Raw genomic sequence first — 21,865 nt, forward strand, 5'->3', positions numbered from 1 at the left:
CAAAGGCGCTATTTGCCTTGGCGAGTCTGTTGTCTATCTCATTGTCGATCCTTGCATCTGATGAAATGGTGCAGCCGAGATAGGTAAACTGGTTGACCGTTTTGAGTTTTGTATTGCACTACATTCACAGCATCTGCAGTCTAGAGGGGATAGGTTTATGTGGCGGGGAAGGGGGTAGTTTAAAGGAGATGTGCGTGGCGAGCTTTTCACATGGAGGATAGTGGGTGCCTGGAGAATGGAGTTGTGGGAGGTGGTTAAAGTAGACATGACAGCAATGTTTTGAACACAGTTAGACATGAGAAGAGTAGGGAATGAAGGATTAGAGATTATACATAAAGAGATAGGATTAGTTTAAAATGGTATCATGTTCAGCGCAGAAATGATGGCTGAAGGGCTGGTTCCTGTGTTCTACTGGCACTTGCACAACCTTGTGACATTTGCTTCCGACAATTATCTTCCTACTTCCCATATCTGAAATGAGATGCAATATTTCTCTACGGCCCTCTGGGAAGAAAAATATGGGCTTTGGTTGGTCCAGCCCGACATCTATGGCTCTTCCACTCAGTTGAAGTCAGTGGGATCGGATCACTAGAAGTGGATGTCCATGATTGGAGAATTAAGAAGCAAGAGGATAATGGAATTAAATTAAAAAGTTGCTAGCTTCAAATGCAAAACACAAAATGTGCTGGAGAAACTCAGCATATCACACAACACCTATTGGAAGTAAAGAATAACAAATTTTTCAGGCCTGGGCCTGGACTCTTCATCAAGGTATGATCAAAAAACAGACAGGTGTCAGAATAAAAATGTGGAGGGAGGGGGCAGCAGAAGAGGAGAGGAGGGATGAAGGGGCAGGGGGTGAGCACCGGCAAACAGGTAAGAGGTCATAGGTAGATACTTGTAGGAGGGTAGAAAAGAAAAAGGCCAAGAAGTGATAGGGGAGAGGATAACTCTGAATGGAGAGGGAAGGGGAGGGTGGGGAGCTGGAGGAAAGGAGACAGGGAGAGGGAAAGAGAGAGGGGGGGGAGGGGGAGAATGGAATGGTATCCTGCTTCAGTTCCCTCCATTCTCCACAAGATGGAGCACAGACCTGCACAAGGCAGCGATGATTTCTTCAAGGTCAGAATGCCCCCAATGTTGGGCGTTCACCATAGATGAAAAATTCAGCAAATGTCCAGCCCTAACTCTAATTTAAACATCAAAACCCATATTTCTGTTCTTTATCAATTTTAACCAGTCATTTAGGCACCTAATAACCAAGAGAACTGAGGGTATACAATTTTTATAACTTAATCCTGAATTAAAATATGCTTTGGTAAATATATATACATTATATCCTTTTGCATGTCCTCAATTGCTATCTGGAATCTCATGCTTCAGATAGAAACACAAAGTGTGTGTGTGTGTGTGTGTGTGTGTGTGTGTGTGTGTGTGTGTGTGTGTGTGTGTGTGTGTGTGTGTGTGTGTGTGTGTGTGTGTGTGTGTGTGTGTGTGTGTGTGTGTACAAATTTCCCCTTTTGCCCCTATTTTCAATTGTCCTTAATACTCTGTGAATTGTCCCTACTATGTTGGTAAGTCTTGATGGGCAGCGTTGGGGGGAAGGGTGCAGCGGTGGCAGGTTGTAGGCTAAAAATTTTAAAAGAGTGTGGAGAGTAGTGGAAAGGGATGTTTGGCAGTTAGCATGTCAAAGGGCCATGTTACCTGTTGTATGATTTTCTGATCTTACAACATATAATGAAACTATAATTTTATTCGGACTGAATTATTGTTCTGCATCAAAATTCTTTTGTTAATGTTTGAATTAGGCTGAGATTTAAGGCTTTTCAAAGATGCATATCAGTCCTAAGATATTATATGGTTAGTTTATTCTGGCCAACGAAGCAACTATTTAAAGATTGACCATCTGTGTGAAATTTGTTGAACTGAAATGCTTTGGCAGAGAATGGTGTCACATCACAGATAAAGTTTGGTAAAAAAATACTCTAGAATCCTCCAATATTCTTCCCCTCCCTCCAGCTTCCAGTCCAAAAGTACATTTTGGGAATAGCTTGGATAGACAACTTGGTCAGCATGGATGAGTTGGGCTGAAAGGCCTGTTTCCACCCTAAAAGAAGGAGAAAGAAGGGAAAGGAAAAAAGCAGAGATACCTCAATTGAAATATAAACCAACTATGTTGGACATACATAACATCTATGGAAAGAGTAGCAGTGTCAATGTTTCAGGTGAGAAACTCTTTATCAGATCTAGGAATGAGAGAATAACAGAAGGGCAGTTTTCAATCTCAGAGTGGATGGAGGGAGGGGTGGAGAGAACAAAGGGAATATTTGTGATGGATGAGATCAGGTTAAATGGGTTAATGTGGGCAGTTAGAGGGTGAGTACACTTCTTCTTCTGTGTTATGTATTGCTCATCACAGGAAGTATATAAAGCTGTACTAATAGAGAGAGTAAAAACTGAGCCAAAATCACTTACACTAGAAATGGCCCAATCAGACTGAGCAAGTTTGTTACTTTTTAAAATATTTTATTTTAGTTTTCACAGACTTACAAAATCCAATAAACAAAGTCCTTCATGTACATATGTATGTATTTGCACCCCCCCCCCCAACCCACCATAGCAAATACATTTCAAATCCTATCTCGATCACACTCATCATGGAGCACACGACCCCTATCAAATCCTGTAATGAAAAGAAATTACAATGGCAGCACCATTCAAAGAAAACACTAAAAAGAAAAGAAATTCAAAAGAAAAAGAAAACTAATAACCCGAAAAGAAAAGGGCAGGTCCTATTTTTATAATCACACCTCTGGCCATACTGGGATTATTTAACCTTATCCCTATTTAAAAGGGAGGAAATCAATCTGTCTGAGAACCAATGTACTACAAATAGAGTTGCTGCACTCTAATGAATGTGTCACGTTTCTTCCTTAGATTGTACGTGATTTTCTCCAGGGGAATGCAACTCTGCATTTCCATATTCCATCGTGTGGTATTTAGCTGGGAATCAGACTTCCATTAAACCGCCATACACTTCCTGGCTACCACCAACGTGACCTTCACAAACAAAATTTGGAAGTTAGTCCATCTAAACTGCACTTCCCCAGTATCCACAAGAGGAACAGCTTCGGGTCCTGAGCAGAACTACTCGTAAATTTTTTTAGAATATCCCCTAGGTCTTCCCAAAAAGGTCTCACCTTTGAGCTCAGTCAGGTAGAGTGGACAAAAGAGTTCCCACCTCCACACCACACTAAAACACATTTCTGAAATCTCACTGCACCATCCTGTATATGGCATTGACAATTCTCATCATACTGTCCAGGCACAGGTCCTGCCACCATTCTCCATTAATTGTTGAACCCAAGTCCAACTCCCATCTCTCCCTCGACCTTTGTAGGCCCAGTTTCAGACTCTCAATTTGGAATATGTAATACATCTTAGAAATAAATTTACATACATTCCCCTTTTGAATTAGAATCTCCATGTCACTACATTCAGGCAGGGTCATTTTTTTCCCTCAAAAAAGATTTCATTTGCAGATAGCAGAAGAATGTCTGTTGGACAAATTATACTTGTTTCTCAATTGCTCAAATGACATAAGCACCCCCCCCCCCCCTTTCCCAACCCTTCGTAAAAATCCTCAATACACCTGATACCCCTCTGGCACAAGATGTCCAGGATCTTATTTCCCAGAATCAAGGGTATTAAATTATTCTGAGTCAGAGCCATTTTGGGGGATATTTCCACCTTCCATCCAGTACCTTGTTTTATCCTTTTCCACGTCTGAAGTACATGTTTTAGGATTGGGTTAACTGTTTTCTTTAAGAGTAGTTTTACATCCAATTTATAAATAAATCCTTCAGCTATTTCTTCACGAAACGAACGCAGCCCAATCTGCGTCCACGCTGCGGCGAAGTGTGTAACTTTGATGAGAAATTTGACATGGGGAGTTGAAGTCAGCATGCCCGGGTAGCAGGTGATGTTCTGATCCTCAAGCTTCTGTTCAGCCTTGTTGTAAGAGTGCCAAAGGCCACAAACCTGAGAGTGGGTGTGCAATAGTGAATACAATTGGCTGGCAACAGGAAGCTTGGGGTCACTCCTGCGGTCTTAGTACAGCTACTCTGTAAAGCAGTTAACCAATCCCATGGAGGGGAGACCACAACAGCTCAGTGAATATTGTAGAATGCTTACTTTATGAATGAGTTCTTCATCAATGTCCAGAATTTGGTTGTCACTTTCAAGGCGGATTCGGACTTGTCCCTCTGGAAGCTCAGGTGTTCCAACATCTGGTTTGAGCACAGTAGCTGATAATAGGACAAACCAAGTTATTTCAGGGCCAAATAAATATCATCCTGAAAAGTCATGCAATTGAGGAAAGCTAACTATGCTGGCAAGTACAATGGAGGCAAGGTTTTGGAGTCAAAGAACTGCGAGAGAGAGAGAGTCGGAGCAGGTTGCTGGAGGGAAGAGTGTGAAACAAGTGGAAACAAGGATAGGATTGGATGGATCAAGCTCGATAAATGGATACTTCATGAAAGAGAAGATGGTAAGAGAAGAAAGTAGCATAGCCCTTACTGGGAAAATTGGGATCAGTAACCATGAAAAGGCAGAGGTGGAGTTTGGAGTTAAACAAGAATGTCTGCAGATTCAGGATTGAGTGCACTACAGAAATGCGCTGGAGAAACTGAACAGATGCTGCGTGTTGTGGTGGAGGTTCGAGAGAAGGAAGCAGAGGAGGGTGGGGTTATTGACCAGAGGAAGTCCTCAATGTAGTAACAGCAAACAATGAACAATACCTACAGTGACTGAAAGCCAGAGTGTCTCAGAGGAAGGAAGACGAATAACTAACCCACTTATTAAATACAAAACCAGCCACTGATGACTTCAAGAACTTGTTGTCAGTACTTCCGCAAATTAATAAGGTGATTAAGAATGCATAGCAATTACCTAAAGTGAACCCTTCCTTTTCAACATACCAGACTCTGTCAGTCTCGTACCAAACATCATTTTGTACCTGAAAGTAAAGAACAGATTTTGATTGATGCATATTAATCCTAGCAGACCAATGAAATTCTCCGAAAGTTGATGTGTGACCCAATTTGGATTATTTTACTCTTCCTAATCAAGATGAAATTGGAAGTTTTCATTTTTTTTAAAAATTGGACTGTGGACTGATAGCATTTTTTTACAACTTCTTGGTGAAGCAAAACTGGGCCAAAGTCAAAGGAGAAATCCAAAGAGACATTTAACTGGAGATTTTGGTCCTTCTTGGGAAAATGCAAATCAGACCACTTGCTCTTCTGCTCAGTCCACTCTCCGATCACTGGTGTCTCCCTTTCCTCCAGGATTAAATAGGGCTCAAAGAATTATAGAGGACCTTTTCCATCCACCATGCAGTATCTTTGACCCATTACCATCAGGAAGGGGTACAGGAACATCAGGACTGGCAGGCTGGAAAATAACAGCATAAGACACTGGAGCAGAAATAGGCAATTCAGCCCATCATCTGCCCCATTATTTAATAATGAGCTGATCCATTTTCCCACTCAGCTCCACTGCCAAGCCTTCTCCCCATAACCTTTGACGCCCTGGCTAATCAAGAACCCATCAATCTCTGTCTTAAATACACCCAATGACCTGGTCTCTACAACCACATGTGGCAACAAATTCCACATATACACCACCCTCTGGGTGAAAGAAATTCCTCCTCTTTTCTAAGTGGATGTCTTTCAATCCTGAAGTTCTGCCATCTTCTCTTAGACTCTCCCACCATAGGAAACAACCTTTCTAGATCTACTCTGACCATGCTTTTCAATGTTCTAAATGTTTCAATGAAATCCCCTCTCTTTCTTCTAAATTACAATGAATAAAGGCCAAGAGCTGTCAAACATGTCTCATATAATATCCCTTTCATGTTCAGAATCATCCTACTGAACCTCCTTTGAAAATTCTCCAATGTTAGCTTTTCTAAATTGAGGAACTCAAAACTGCTCTCAATACTCCAACTGAGATCTCACCAGTGCTATAAACCCTCAACATCACATCCCTTCTCTGAAATTCTATTCCTCTCGAAATGAACGCCAGTATTGCTTTTGCTTTCTTCACCACTAACTCAACCTGAAGTTTACCTTTATACTGTCCTGCACAAGAACTCCCTGGTCCCTTTGCATATGGGTATTTTCAGTTTTCTCCCCATTTAAAAAATAGTCTGCCCGTTTATTTTTTCTACAAAAGTGCATGACTGTACACTTTCCGACATTATGTTTCATTTGCCATTTCTCTACCCATTCTCCTAATCTGTCTAAATCCTTCTGCAGTCTGCATGTTTCCTCTATACTACCGGCTCCTCCACCTACCTTTGTATCATCCACAAACTTGGCCACAAAGCCATTTATTCCATTATCAAAATCATTAACATATAACATAAAAAGAAGCGGCCCCAACACTGACCCGTGTGGAGCACCATTGGCATCTGGCAGCCGATCAGAGTATTCCAACTCTGCTTCCTATCAATCAGCCAATGCTCTACCCATGCTAGCTTATTTTCTGTTACACCATGGGCTTTTATCTTGTTAAGTTGCCTCATGTACAGCACCTCATCAAAGGCCTTCTGAAAATCTAAATATACAACATCCATTGCATCTCCCTTATCCACACTGCTAGTCACCTCCTCAAAGAATTCCAATAGGTTTGTCAAGCAAGATTTTCTCTTAGGGACACCACACTGGCTTTGGCCTATCGTCATGTGTCTCCAAATACTCCATAAGCTCATCTTTGACAATCGATTCTAACATGTTCGCAACCACTGATGTCAGCTATCCAGTCTTTAATTTCTGCTGCCTCCCTCCCTTCTTGAAAAGTGAGGTGACATTTGCAATTTTCCAGTCCTCCGGGACTATGCCAGAATTTATTGATTCCTGAAAGATCATTATCAATGCCTTTATAATCTCTACCATTATTTCTTTCAGGACCTGAGGGTGCAATTCATCTGGTCTTATCCACTCTTAGACCATTCAGCTTTCTGAGCACCTTCTCCCTTGAAATAGTAACTGCACTTACTTCCCTTCCCTGATACTCTTTGACCTCTGGCATACTGCTGATGGTTTCCACAGTGAAAACTGATGCAAAATACTCATTTAGGCCTTCTTCTATCTCCTTGTCTCCCATTATTATTTCTCTGGCATAATTTTCTAGTGGTCTTATATCTACTCTCACCTCTCTTTTATTCTTTATATATTTGAAGAGGCTTTTTGTATCTCTTTGATATTAATTGCAAGACTACTTTCAAACTTCATCTTTTCCCTCCATATGAGTTTTTTAGTTACCTTCTGTAAGTTTATAAAAACTTCCCATTCTCTATCTTCCCACTAGTTTTTGCTTCCTTGTATGCCCTCTCTTTTGCTTTCATGTTGACTTTGACTTCTCTTGTCAGTCACAGTGGTAATATATTTCCATTCAAATATTTTCTTTCTCAAATTTATTGTCAGAGTACATACATAATATCACATACAACCCTGACATTCCTTTTTCCGGGTGAAGTAGAATTACCATTTGCATGGTAGTGCAAAAAAATAAACTATACACAATATAAACATGTAAACAAATAAAGAACTGTAAACAGATAACAATCTAAACAAACTGTGTGCAATACAGAGAGAACAAAAGAAAATCTATAAAGTGCACAAGTAAGAGTCCTTAAATGAGTCTCTGATTGAGTTTGTCATTGAGGAGTCCGATAGTGGAGGGGTAGCTGCTATTCCTGAACCTGGTGGTACAAGTCTTATGGCACCTACACCTCTTTCCTGATGGTAGCAATGAGAACAAAGCATGTGCTGGGTGGTGAGGGTCTTTGACGATTGCTGCTGCTCTCCGATAGCAATGTTCCCTGTAGATGTACTCAATAGTGGGGAGGATTTTACTTGTGATGTCCTGGGCTGTGTCCACTATCTTTTGGAGGGCTTTATGCTTAGACCATGATGCAGCCAGTCAGCACACTATCCACCACACCTCTGTAGAAATTTCCCAGGGTTTCTGCAGTCATTCCAAACCTCCACAAACTCCTGATGAAGTAGAAGAGCTGACATGATATGTATCTATTCTGTGCCTTCCTAATTTCTTGCAGAAACTCCATCCATTGCTGCTCTGCTGTCTTCCCTACTAGCACCTCCTTCTGATCTATTTTGGCCAGTTCTTCTCTTGTGTCACTGTAATTCCCTTTACTCCACCGAAATATCAATACATCCAATTTTATTTTCTCCTTGTAAAATGTCAAATTGAACTCAATCATATGGTGATTACTGCCCCCTAATGGAAAAGTGGCAAAGCAGCAGGTATGGATGGAATCCCCCCCCCCAGAGGTCTGGAAGGCTGGCGGCAAAGCTCTGCATACCAAACTGCATGAGTTTTTCATGCTCTGCTGGGACCAAGGAAAGCTGCCTCAGGACCTTCGTGATGCCATCATCATCACCCTGTACAAAAACAAAGGCGAGAAATCAGACTGCTCAAACTACAGGGGAATCACGCTGCTCTCCATTTCAGGCAAAATCTTCGCTAGGATTCTCCTTAATAGACTAATACCTAGTGTTGCCGAAAATGTCCTCCCAGAATCACAGTGTGGCTTTCGCGCAAACAGAGGAACTACTGACATGGTCTTTGCCCTCAGACAGCTCCAAGAAAAGTGCAGAGAATAAAACAAAGGACTCTACATCACCTTTGTTGACCTCACTAAAGCCTTTGACACCGTGAGCAGGAAAGGGCTTTGGCAAATGCTAGAGTGCCTCGGATGCCCCCCCAAGTTCCTCAACATGGTTATCCAACTGCACGAAAACCAACAAGATCGGGTCAGATACAGCAATGAGCTCTCCAAACCCTTCTCCATTGACAACGGCGTGAAGCAAGGCTGCGTCCTCGCACCAACCCTCTTTACTATCTTCTTCAGCATGATGCTGAAACAAGCCATGAAAGACCTCAACAATGAAGACGCTGTTTACATCCGGTACCGCACAGATGGCAGTCTCTTCAATCTGAGGTGCCTGCAAGCTCACACCAAGACACAAGAGCAATTTGTCCATGAACTACTCTTTACAGACGATGCCGCTTTAGTTGCCCATTCAGAGCCAGCTCTCCAGCACATGACATCCTGTTTTGCGGAAACTACCAAAATGTTTGGCCTGGAAGTCAGCCTGAAGAAAACTGAGGTTCTCCATCAGCCAGCTCCCCACCATGACTACCAGCCCCCCCACATCTCCATCGGGCACACAAAACTCAAAACGGTTAACCAGTTTACCTACCTCGGCTGCACCATTTCATCTGATGCAAGGATCGACAGAGATAGACAACAGACTCGCCAAGGCAAATAGCGCCTTTGGAAGACTACACAAAAGAGTCTGGAAAAACAACCACCTGAATAAACACACAAAGATCAGCATGTTCAGAGCCATTGTCATACCCATGCTCCTGTTCAGCTCTGAATCACGGGTCCTCTACCGGCATCACCTATGGCTCAGAGAACGCTTCCCATCTCCGCTCCATCCTCAACATTCATTGGAATGACTTCATCACCAACATCGAAGTACTCGAGCTGGCAGAGTCCGTAAGCATCGAATCCACGCTGCTGAAGACCCAACTGCGCTGGGTGGGTCACACCTCCAGAATGGAGGACCATCGCCTTCCCAAGATCGTGTTCTATGGCGAGCTCTCCACTGGCCACCGATACAGAGGCGCACCAAAGAAGAGGTACAAGGAATGCTTAAAGAAATCTCTTGGTGCCTGCCACATTGACCACCGCCAGTGGGCTGATCTCGCCTCCAACCATGCATCTTGGCGCCTCACAGTTCGGCTGGCAGCAACCTCCTTTGAAGAAGACCGCAGAGCCCACCTCACTGACAAAAGACAAAGGAGAAAAAACCCAACACCCAACCCCAACCCACCAATTTTCCCTTGCAACCGCTGCAACCATGCCTGCCTGTCCCGCATCAGACTTGTCAGTCACCAATGAGCCTGCAGCAGACGTGGACATACCCCTCCATAAATCTTCGTCCTCGAAGCCAAGCCAAAGAAGAGAATGGTTCCTTTACTCTAAGCTTTCTAATCACCTTGGGTGCATTACACAACACCAATCCAACACAGTCAATCCCCTCATGGGCTCAACAACAAACTGCTCTAAAAAGCCATCTCGTAGGATTTCTACAAAATCTCTCTTGAGATCCAGTTCAAACCTAGTTTTCCCAATCTACTTGCATATTAAAATCCCCCATGACACCCATAACAATGACTTTCTGACACACATTTTCTATCTGCTTTTGCAATTTATTGCCCACATTGTGACTGCTGTTTGGAGGTCTGTACATAACACCCAACAGAACCTTTTTATCCTTGCCATTTTTAACTCAACCCACAATGATTCTATATCTTCTCTTCCAATGTCACCTCTTTAATTTCTTCCTGCAGGCTGTGAGATTATTGAACAGTATCCTGTAACTGAGTAAACTATTCCAAAATATTTATCTATACTTATTTTCTACTATATCTTAATGTATAATAATTATAATGTGTGGCATATTGTGTGCAGATGTGTGTGTTCGTGGTCTGGAGGAACGCTGTTTCGTCTGCTTATATACATGAAGTCAGAAAGTATTAAACTTGAACTCTAGCTGAAGATCCCATATGTACGGCACTAAGATTAAAAACCTTAACAATCATCAACTTATGCTTCTGGTAAATTATTCATCTCAAAGGTATTTGCAAAGTTAGCACACTGCATAGCATTATATGCAAAGTTACCTTCTCTGAGTCCGTCTGTTCCTTTTGACTTTCCTCAACAACCGGAATTGTTTTGTGTTCAATGGGATTTTCTTGCGTGTGTTCTTCCATCAGCTCCCCACTTGGATGCTCAGGTTCTTGAGGTGTCCCATCCTCCTTTTCATGCTCTTCCTGCCTGCTGGGCTGCTGGGCCTTGGCATTAGTTTCCATGGCAACAGGGCCTGGAGTGGCCTGGAATAAATCCATTTTTTCCTGACAACTCTCTGCATTGGTTAATTCTGGAGTGCTGCTTCCTCCTGACATTGCCGTCGCTGAAACAGCTTTTGGTTTCCTGAATATCTTCACTCGTTTGCGTTCTGTCTTCTTTCTTTCTGCGGGATGAGGCGGTGGTGTAGATTGATCCTCAGATCCATTGCAATGGTGTCCATTAACCAGCACCTGAGCCTTGCTGTCCATCGTTTCATCTACTGGCTGGCTTTCATTCTGGGTTAAATGTAAAAAATGTTGAACCACACTATCATCCAATTTACCTGGGTGCTGGAATAGGAGAAGGGGTGTTATTGATGGGTGGAGGGAAAGAAACTTAATGTGGCATGCAGAGAGGACCATTCAAGACAGGAAATCTCAATGCTTGCAACTAAACAGACAATGCTGGAAACACTCAGCAGGTCAGGCAATGTTTGTGGAGGGAGAAAAAAACATCCAATGTTTGAGGTCAATAGCCTTACGTTAGAATTTCCATCATTTCTAGAGAGGGGATATGGATCTGTTTCTCTCTCAAAAAAAATGCCGCCTGAGTAATTCCGGCATTTTCTGTATCAATTCATATTTCTAGAAGCTGCAGTTTTTAACATTTGGATTTAATCTTGCTACAATTCAGTTAAATACTAAATGCTTTTTGTTATTTATTGAAATGATACATTTGTAGATTTGCACCTTGAATTGCAATCAGCCTGAAGCTGTTTGGGTGGTGTTAGGTGGGATTGGGCAGAATCAGTGCTGGGTGCAACATTGAACCAGTCCCATTCTACAGGACATGAATATAACAGCAACATCCACTTATAGAGCACTTCAGTACAACTAAAAGTACCCCACAGCACCTTAGCTTAGAAGGCCAGAAGCTTGCTCAAGATGTAAGGTTTTCTGGGATGTTCAGGGATAAAAAGAGGTAGAGAAGCAAAGAAGTCAGAGAGCTCCTTGGCAGCTGGGGGAAAGGTAGTGAAAGGTGCAGCAATTAGAGATAGGAATTGAAGGAAGTTAAGGAGATTGCAATGAAGAAACAGGTTGTGGAATGGACTGTGAGGGGCAGGGATGGAATAGCAAGAATATGGGCCATGTTTCTTTAAAACAGTGTCTGATCCCAAAGGTCTCACCTGCTGCTCAATTCGCCTCTTCTTCCCCTGCTGACGACTCTCCTTTGCTTCCTTCTCCGTCTGCCGGACAAGCTGTTTAATGAATCCTGCAGTGGCTACAGGGGAGACTGGCGACAAGGGGGGAGAAGGATGTTCCTCCTGCTTGATCTATAGTAGCACACAAAATGACCAAGAGCCACTTTAGATGGACAGTCCCCTGTCTCCTGACCCTCCTTCCTGCCCATGTACTGGGCTTCAAATGATAAACAAAGCATAACTCCGGCAAGAAACCAATTGCATTTTGATTTGCATGCCTTCCCTCCATTCCCTCCAAGCATCACCTCCCATGCCTTTCTAATTGGCATTTTCCCAGAGAAGCTTCACCAAATGACCATGAGACTTGTGGGAATGTTCAAATAAGTTATTTAGTCATTGGATGGCCAGATCGCCTAGATACCCGGCATTCTACTCGATCCAAGAGAGATCAATTATCCTTGGAATTTAGGCTGAAGGATGGTTGGATTAGGATATTGGCGGAATTTGCTAGGAACTGGAACTGGAATAAATATTTATTTAGTTGTTTGTATCTATGAATACTGTCTTGCATATGTATTGTCTGTCTGTATGTGTGTTATGTCTGGTTGTGTGTCTACGAATTTTTCACCGAGGAGCTGAGGACTCTGTTTTGTTGAATTGTACTTGTTCAATCAGATGACAAAAAAACTTGATTTAACTGGAAATACCAACCCTGACTTCAATGGAGCCAAATTTCAGAAACATATTAGAACCCACAGCTACTGTGACATTTAACAGCCATATATATCAAAATAAATTTTGAAGGAGCAGTCTAAAAATTATAGTTGGGTATTTAATAAGTGAAGTAGCAGTGCACTTCTTCATCCTGAGTGTTGGACACTGAGTGATAGGAACAGAATCCTTCCTGTTCTTGAGCTGAACTGAACCCTGCCAAGAATTTAATGATTTGGATGAGCTGGGGAAAGGTGACATATGGTCAACCTGTGCCCTGGGGAATCAACAAAACTCTTGTCAAATTCCAACCATGAATAACATCTAAAATTCAGAGTCAGAGAATGGCACCCAAGGCAAGTATAATGATTTACAATAATTGCTTAACAAAGCCAATCAGACTTTTATATCCCACAGGAACAGGTATTTGAAGTGAAGATGTACAGGTTGCCTGGTGCATTACCCAAATGTTATTTTCTGTGCCAGAGAATCTTAGACAGTGTGCTTCCACTGATAATCCAATCACAGGTGTGTCACAAATCATGTTCATGTTCCAATTGGGGAAATCCCAATCCTCAGTACCTCAAGAAAACCACAGACCACACTGTAACAGGGCCAGTAGGACTATTGACTGACAATGCAGAAACTAAAGTGTGAAATAACTCATTTTATTTTGCATTTTATGTCTGGAGCAGCCAGAAAATAACACAGCCATTGAAAAAAAAAGTATCTAGAAAGCGTCTCAAACCCTCAGTTTATTACAGAGTCCCAGTGTACCTTTTCAGAATACCCTACAGTAACCATCTTGGATCCACTTTAAGAATTCTCATGGTACTGGACGTAGAATAGGAAGTAGAAAATGTAAAATGAAATGGTGTGCTACAGATGGGATATGCATATAGATGCTAGACTTCATAGTTCAAAGGAATTGCAAATACCAACAAGAGTATTAAATATTCATTTGCCGGACAAATTATTTTTTAATGTTCCATTTTCAATGAGAATGGAACATTTGATGAATGTTCTATTCTCATCTGATCCCTAACTGTTCAGGGTATTGGTGAGACCTCTTTCTAGAGTTGGGGTACCCTTGTTTAAAGAATAATTGGATTGGACAAGAAAGTGATTTTGAGGCATAGGTTTGGGCATGGCCTTACTGAATGAGAGGTCATATGCTTCTTTCTAGATTCTCTTACATCTCTTCTTTTGCAAATGATTTTCAGCAAAGCAGCAACTTGCCTCAAAAGTTCTATACTATAGATCCATAGAACACTAAAGCACAGAAAACAGGCCATTTGGCCCCTCTAGCCTGTGCCAAAATATTATTACACTAGTACCTTTGATCTGCATCCAGTCCATAACCCTCCAGATCTCTCCCATCCATGTATCTATGCAAAACTATGTCTATCCTGTATGTAAGCCCTCTTTTGTGTGATTCAATTTACTTTATCAATCAATAATTTTATTCTGCATTCCCAAATAATGATCAAGTACAGCTGTAAAAGCAATTACCCAGTTAGTTGTCCCTGATTTTCAAGCCAATAATCTCTGCCCTAAACATAGGTCAAGACATAAAGCAAATTAGTAAGGGTGTCAAAGCTGACAGTGAGAAGGCAGAAGAATAGGATTTTCAGGGAAAAAAATACATCATCCCTGATTGAATGATAGGGAAGACTCGATGGGCCAAATGGCATGATTCTGCACCTATGTCTTATGGTGTTATCATTCATGTGCATCAGAAATGACAGTAGCAATGACGCTACACACAGGAATGGTTTGCAAGCCATGCTCACGATTAACAAGACTCTGTAATGAAATCAGAACCACACTAAGCAACTCTGTATGCGACCAGAAATATAGTCATGCTGAGGGAACAGGAATCCTGATTAATGGCATTGAAGATAAGCAGCATTATTCTGCATAAGGATGTTTCATGAATCAACTTATTTGCCAATCAAACATGCACAAGATGCAGCACAAGAAAGCATCTATAAAATCTATAAAATTTCATCTTCACAACTGGTGTGAACAAAGCAGAGATTGAGTCATGGCCACATTTTTATATTGTTAGCACCTAGACAGTGTTATGGCCTGGATTTGCCTTTAAAATGGTCAGACATGGCCCTGTCACGTCCAAGATCGTTACATAAAACCAAAGGTGTGCAATACCTCCCTCAAACTCTTCCAATTCTGGATTGATTGGGAAAAGATGTTGGACTGCTCAAACACCCACAGGTTGTGAAGATTCTGTTTCTATTTTTGTATGCAATCTAAGAAGGAAAGTGAAGCCCCTAAGTGGATATGGACAAGTGGGCAAGAGATGGCCATCAACTTAAATTTCAAAAGTAAACTGATGCAAAGCATAATTGGGGTTGAGCATAATTGCTGGGTGCTGGGGCGTTTACTGCCCCATGGACTTAATTTTACACCACTGTATCTCTTGCAACCATACCAACACTGGCCAATACCATACTTCAGTACCAGTGACCTGAGTCATATTGTACCCCAATAAATCCACCGGTGGCCACATTGTTAGCTTCAAGGAAACCAGATCAGGTTAGGACACGCAGCAGCTTCAATGATTCTCAGCCTCAGAAATGAACTCTTACATCAACTGGGTAGGGAGATTAACCTGAAGATTACTGGTTCAGCCTGTGATCCTAGCAGGTCTGAGATCTTTAAATTAAACCATACATGTGAAATACCCTCAAGGATTCAGAAGAATATACAAAATTATTCACTGATTGAACAGGATGGATGGAGAGAGAATGTTTATCTTGGCTAGGTGTCGTAACATAAAGGGCAGGCCAATCACGACTGAAATGAGAGAAATATTTTCACTCATTGGATGGTGACCCATTGGAATTGTCCACCTTAGAGAGCTGCAGAAACTCACCCTCTGGTTGCAATCAAAGACAGATGGATTTCTGGAAATGAAAGGAATCACAGGACAAGCAGATAAAACGGGAAAGTAATGGTTAAGGTAGAAGGGCGGCCATGACTAATGATTGGTGGAGAAGATTTGAGGATCCCTGCTCCTGCTTCTATTTGTTATGTTCTCATTTATTTATTTGAAAGGAAAAGTCATGGCCAACATGGTTAATAGGGGGGAGCAAGGAGCGAAGAGGCGGGAGCGTGCTGTGCTGAACGGACGTGAGTAGAGTGGTCCTAATTTATCTATTTATTTAAAAAGTCAGGTGTGCATTTATTTATTTAAATTGTAAGGGGAAGGGTTTGTTGGTGTAAATTTAAAGTTAAAGTAGTTAATTTAATTTTAAGTTAAAATTTAAAAGGGGGAGGGGGCTAGTGCGCAGGCGTGTGGTGACGTCAGCAGGGAGGGAGTTTTAAAAACAAAGAAAACCTTACCTCAGTTGAGGTCCAGTTGGCAAGGAGCGAAGAGGCGGGAGCGTGCTGTGCTGAACGGACGTGAGTAGAGTGGTCATTTAGTCTTAATTAAGAGTTAATAATTTAGGTGGGGATTGCTGTTCAGTGCAGAGACAGTAATTGAATAGGGAGTGCAGGTGGGAGTAATTAAAGGAAACTGGTTAGGATTGGACAGTGCTAGTGGTCACATTGGGTAGTGTATTAAAGTAAAGGAAAGGTTTTTGGGAGCGGCAGCACAGGTTGAGGACGAGTCATTGCACATTAAGGTAAGATAGTCTTTATTACTACTTCATTGGGGTAAAGGACGAGTGTTAGGGCTGTGTGTTGTTGGGAGTGCCAGATGTGGGAGGTCCTGGAGTCTTCCAGACTCCTGGATGTCCATATCTGCACTAGGTGTGTCGAGCTGCAGATTCTTAGGGACCGTGTTAGGGAACTAGAGCTGCAGCTTGATGACCTCAGGCTGGTTAGGGAAACAGAGGAAGTCATAGACAGGAGTTACAGCCAGGTGGTCGCGCCAGGGCCACGAGAGGAGGAAAGGTGGGTAACAGTTAGGAGAGGGACAGAAAAATGTAAGGTGCCAGAGAGGAGTCCTATGACTGTAACCCTCAGCAATAAGTACGCCTCTTTGAGTACTGTTGAGGAGGACATCAAAGTTGGGGGGAGCAGCAGTGGCTGTGCCTCTGGCATGGGGTCAGCCCCTGTAGCTCAGAAAGGTAGGGAAAGGAAGAGGAGGGCAATAGTGGTAGGGGACTCCATAGTTAAGAGGACAAATAGGGGATTCTGTGGACGCAACAAGGAGAACCGGATGGTGGTTTGCCTCCCTGGTGCCAGGGTCTGGGATGTTGCTGCTCGTGTCCCAGATATCCTAAAGTGGGAAGGACAGGAGCCAGAGGTCGTGGTACATGTAGGTACCAATGACATAGGGAGGAATAGAGAAGAGGTCCTAAAAAGTGAGTACAGGCAGTAAGGTAGGGAGTTAAAAAGAAGGACCGCAAAGGGGGTAATCTCTGGATTACTCCCTATGCCATGTGACAGTGAGAATAGAAATAGAATGAGGTGGAGGATTAACATGTGGCTGAAGGGGTGGAGTAAGGGGAAGGGTTTCAAGTTTCTGGATCACTGGGACGTTTTTTGGGGAAGATGTGACCTGTACAGTAAGGATGGGTTACACTTAAATCCCAGAGGGACCAGAATCCTGGCAGGGGTATTTGCTAGGGCTACTCAGGATCCTTTAAACTAGAATGGTTGGGGGGAGGGAGCAAAATAGTACAGAGCAGTAAGGAGAAGGTTAGAATGCAAACAAAGAAAGTTTGTAGTAAGTATTTTAATATGGATGGGCAGGTGATAGAGAAAGGAAATGCTCTGGAAGAAGATGAAGGGCAATTGGCAGGAAAAGGAAATAATGTTGTTATTAAAGATGAGGGAAAACAGGGATTAAGAATTGGGAATCTCTGAAATTCATATATTTTAATGCCAGGAGTATTGTAAAAAAGGTGGATGAGCTGAAGGTGTGGATTGATACTTGGAAGTATGATGTGGTAGCGATTAGTGAGACATGGTTGCAGGAGGGATGTGATTGGCAGCTGAATATCCCTGGGTTTCATTGCTTTAGGTGTGATAGAGTTGGAGGGGCAAGAGGAGGTGGTGTTGCATTACTTGTCAGGGAGAATATTATAGCGGTGCTTAGGCAGGATAGATTAGAGGGATCGTCCACAGAGGCTATTTGGGTGGAACTGAGGAGTGGGAAAGGAGAGGTTACACTTGTAGGGGTGTATTATAGACCACCCGGAGGGGACCGAGACCTAGAGGAGCAAATCTGTAGGGAGATAGTGGATATTTGTGATAAGCACAGGGTTGTAATTATGGGAGATTTTAATTTTCCACATATAGATTGGGAAACACATTCTGTGGAAGGGCTGGATGGGTTAGAGTTTGTGAAATGTGTGCAAGATAGTTTTTTACAACAATATGTAGAGGTGCCGACCAGAGAAGGAGCAGTGTTAGATCTACTGTTGGCAAATGGGATGGATCAAGTGACGGAGGTTACTGTTGGCGAGCACTTCGGGTCCAGTGATCATAATGCCATCAGCTTCGATGTCATTATGGAAAGAGAGAAGTCAGGGCCAAGGGTTGAGGTTTTTGATTGGGGAAAAGCTAGATTTGAGGAGATGCGAAAGGACTTACAGGGTGTGCATTGGGACAATTTGTTTTATAGGCAGGATGTAGTAGAGAGATGGAAGTCTTTTAAAGATCAGATGTGAGAGTGCAAAAGCTTTATGTTCCTGTTAGGTTAAAAGGAGGGGCAAAAGGTTTGAGAGAGCCGTGGTTTTCAAGGAATATTGGAAACTTGGTTCGAAGAAAAAGGGAGGCGTACATTAGGTATAAGAAGCATGGAATTAAGGAGATGTTTGAAAAATACATTAAATGTAAGAGGAATCTTAAGAGAGAAATTAGGAAAGCTAAAAGAAGGTACGAGGAGACTATAGCAAGCAGGGTGAAAATTAATCCAAAAGGGTTCTACAAATATGTTAATGGTAAAAGGAAAGCGAGAGACAAAATTGGTCCCTTAGAGAATCAGAGCGGAAAACTGTGTGTGGAGCCTAGAGAAATGGGGGAGATATTGAACAGTTTCTTTTCTTCGGTATTCACCAAGGAGAAGGATATTGGGATATGTGAGATTTAAAACAAAAAAAGCAAATTGGGTAAATATGGAGAATATAGTGATTACGAAAGATGTAGTGTTAGGGCTTTTGAGGAATATAAAGGTGGATAAGTCTCCGGGACCAGACGGGATCTTCCCCAGGACATTGAGAGAAGTAAAGGAGGAAATAGCAGAGGCTCTGACGATAATTTTCCAATGTCATTAGAAATGGGGATAGTGCCGGAGGATTGGCGTATTGCGCATGTGGTTCCGTTATTTAAAAAGGGTTCAAGGAGGAAGCCTGGCAATTATTGGCCTGTAAGTTTGACGTCTGTGGTAGGTAAATTAATGGAGAAAGTTCTTAGAGATAGTACATAAATATCTGGATAGACAGGGTCTTATCAGGAGCACTCAACACGGATTTGTGGGCGGAAGGTCCTGTTTGACCAATCTGATTGAATTTTTTGAAGAGGTGACTAGGAATGTGGATGAGGGTAGCGCAGTGGATGTTGTCTATATGGACTTCAGTAAGGCCTTCGATAAGGTACCACATGGAAGGTTAGTTAGGAAGGTGCAGTCTTTAGGTATAAATTTTGAGATAGTCAAATGGATTGAACATTGGCTGAAAGGGAGAGGCCAGAGAGTGGTAGGGGAAAATTGTCTGTCAGGTTGGAGGCCGGTGACCAGTGGTGTGCCTCAAGGATCTGTATTGGGCCCATTGTTGTTCGTTATATACATTAATGATCTAGATGATGGGGTGGTGAATTGGATTAGTAAATTAGCAGACGATACTAAGATAGGTGGAATAGTGGATAATGAAGAAGGTTTTCAAGGATTGCAGAGGGATTTGGGCTGCTTAGAAAAGTGGGCTGAAAAATGGCAGATGGAATTTAATGCTGATAAGTGTGAGGTGCTTCATTTTGGTAAGAAGAATCAGAATAGGACATACGTGGTAATGGGAGAGCATTGATGAATACAGAAGAGCAGAAAGATTTAGGAGTAACGGTACATCGTTCCCTGAAGGTAGAAACTCACGTGAATAGGGTGGTGAAGAAGGCTTTTAGTATGCTGGCCTTTATCAATCATTGCATGGAATATAGGAGTTGGGAAGTGATGTTGAGATTGTATAAGGCGTTGGTGCGGCCTAATTTAGAGTTCTTTGTGCAGTTCTGGTCACCTAATTATAGGAAGGATATAAACAGAGTGGAGCGAGTGCAGAGAAGATTTACCAGAATGTTACCTGGGTTTAAGCATCTAGAATACAGGGAGAGATTGGGCAGATTAGGTCTTTATTCTTTGGAGCGTAGAAGGTTGAGAGGGGATTTGATAGAGGTATTTAAGATTATGAAAGGGATAGACAGAGTGGATGTGGATAGACTATTTCCTTTAAGAGTAGGAAAGATTGAAACAAGAGGATATGAGTTAAGAGTTAAGGGGCAGAGGTTTAGAGGTAACATGAGGGTGAACTTCTTTACTCAGAGAGTGGTAGCGGTGTGGAATGAGCTTCTGGGAGAAATAGTGGCGGCAGAGTCAATTTTATTATTTAAGGAAAAGCTGGACAGCTATATGGATGAAAAGAAGGTGGAGGGTTATGGTCATTGTGCAGGTAGGTGGGACTAGAGAGGAGTGTTTGGTTCGGTGCGGACTAGAAGGGCCTAATGGCCTGTTTCTGTGCTGTAATTGTTATGTTATGAAATTGTACTAATTTTAAACAATTCCAAGGTTTGTGCATTCAACTATCTGAGCAGGGTTACAGAAACTAAGTATTATTCATGACAGAAGATGCCACAAAAAGGTTACTTAAAAAATGTTTGTTCAAAATCATTGGGAATGGGGCCTTCATCTTTGAAATGGGCCAAGCAAGCCGAAACAGGTGATCCACTTGGAAACGCAGGACAACACAAATCTGGGCTTGCTGTCGTGCCTTGGGCTGATGCACTGGTGAGGTTAAACACACTGGTTCTGCAATAGTATACTGCGCCCTAAGGCTTGGCTGGAAAAGCAATTGATCCAAGTGCATCCAAAGGGAGTACTTTGCTGTCAGGAAGGTTATGGTGAAATAATGGCTAGACCACATCAGCAGAAAAGCATCCAACTTTGATTACAGCATGGCAGGAAGGATATGAAGGTCCTTGACAGGGTGCAGAAGAGGTTTACAGGGACAAGGGATTGAAGAAATTGGAATGGTTCTCCACAAAACAAGATCTAAGGGAAAACATCTTAAAGGCAGGCAAGATTGTAATGGGCTTAGATCAGACAAATCAAAAGAGGTTCCATTTATGAGCAGTTGATAAAAAAAACAGAGAGTGCATGGATTCAAAGTGATGGGTAAATAAACATGGCAAATTTGAGGGGCTTTATTCACAGAAAGTAACGATCAGGATTTCAGTATGGGCTTGGAGAGACATTTGAGAAGGGATAATTTGTTGGGCAAGTATGAAGGAGAGTGGGAAAGTGAAACTGATGGGATTACTTCTTGGAAACTCCAGTTGCTCAGGGGACTTTGACTGAGCCTCAACTCTAATTCTGGACTTTCTCCCATCGTCTTGACTCAGGAGGGCAGAGTCCATCATTCACTGCCCCAATGTATGACCCCGCCCGGAGTAGGAATAGACAATAGTTGGTTTCCATTCTCTCTGCTTCTTTGCGGGTCTCTGAAATCTCCTCTGCGATGGCCTCTCTGAGCAAAGCTCTTCTGAAAGCAAAGCTAATGTCAAGGCAGGGGAATGGATAGGGAGAGTGTGATGGCACAATATGGAAGATGGAAAAAAATAAATGAATGAATGAAGACATACATTTGGAATTGGTGACCCAAGTTTCAGAGAAAAAAAATAAATTAAAATTGCAATTCATCAGAAGTTTGCAACAATATCAAAGTATTACTTTGCCTTCATGACTTTTTATAAATATCAGGGATTATTTCAGGTACATGAATGCTATCTGGTGTATGTAAATCTATTCACTGTATCGATTCAGACCT

At 42.3% G+C, this 21,865-nt stretch overlaps 1 protein-coding gene across 4 annotated transcripts in view; it reads right to left on the reverse strand.

Moving 5' to 3' along the window:
* Positions 1 to 21,865, reverse strand: part of LOC138761090 (unconventional myosin-XVIIIb-like) — a 260,108-nt gene that overhangs the window by 199,822 nt on the left and 38,421 nt on the right. For all 4 annotated transcript variants that reach the window (XM_069932681.1, XM_069932680.1, XM_069932679.1 and 1 more), the window contains exons 2-5: positions 12,135 to 12,281; positions 10,783 to 11,244; positions 4,948 to 5,014; positions 4,192 to 4,304 (exon numbers count right to left, since the gene is read on the reverse strand). In XM_069932681.1, coding sequence (XP_069788782.1) covers positions 4,192 to 4,304; positions 4,948 to 5,014; positions 10,783 to 11,217 — 615 coding nt within the window. In that variant the 5' untranslated portion in view covers positions 11,218 to 11,244; positions 12,135 to 12,281. The remainder of the gene's footprint in view (positions 1 to 4,191; positions 4,305 to 4,947; positions 5,015 to 10,782; positions 11,245 to 12,134; positions 12,282 to 21,865) is intronic.

This window comes from Narcine bancroftii, chromosome 4 (genome assembly GCF_036971445.1).
Source record: "Narcine bancroftii isolate sNarBan1 chromosome 4, sNarBan1.hap1, whole genome shotgun sequence".
NCBI classification, from domain to species: domain Eukaryota; kingdom Metazoa; phylum Chordata; class Chondrichthyes; order Torpediniformes; family Narcinidae; genus Narcine; species Narcine bancroftii.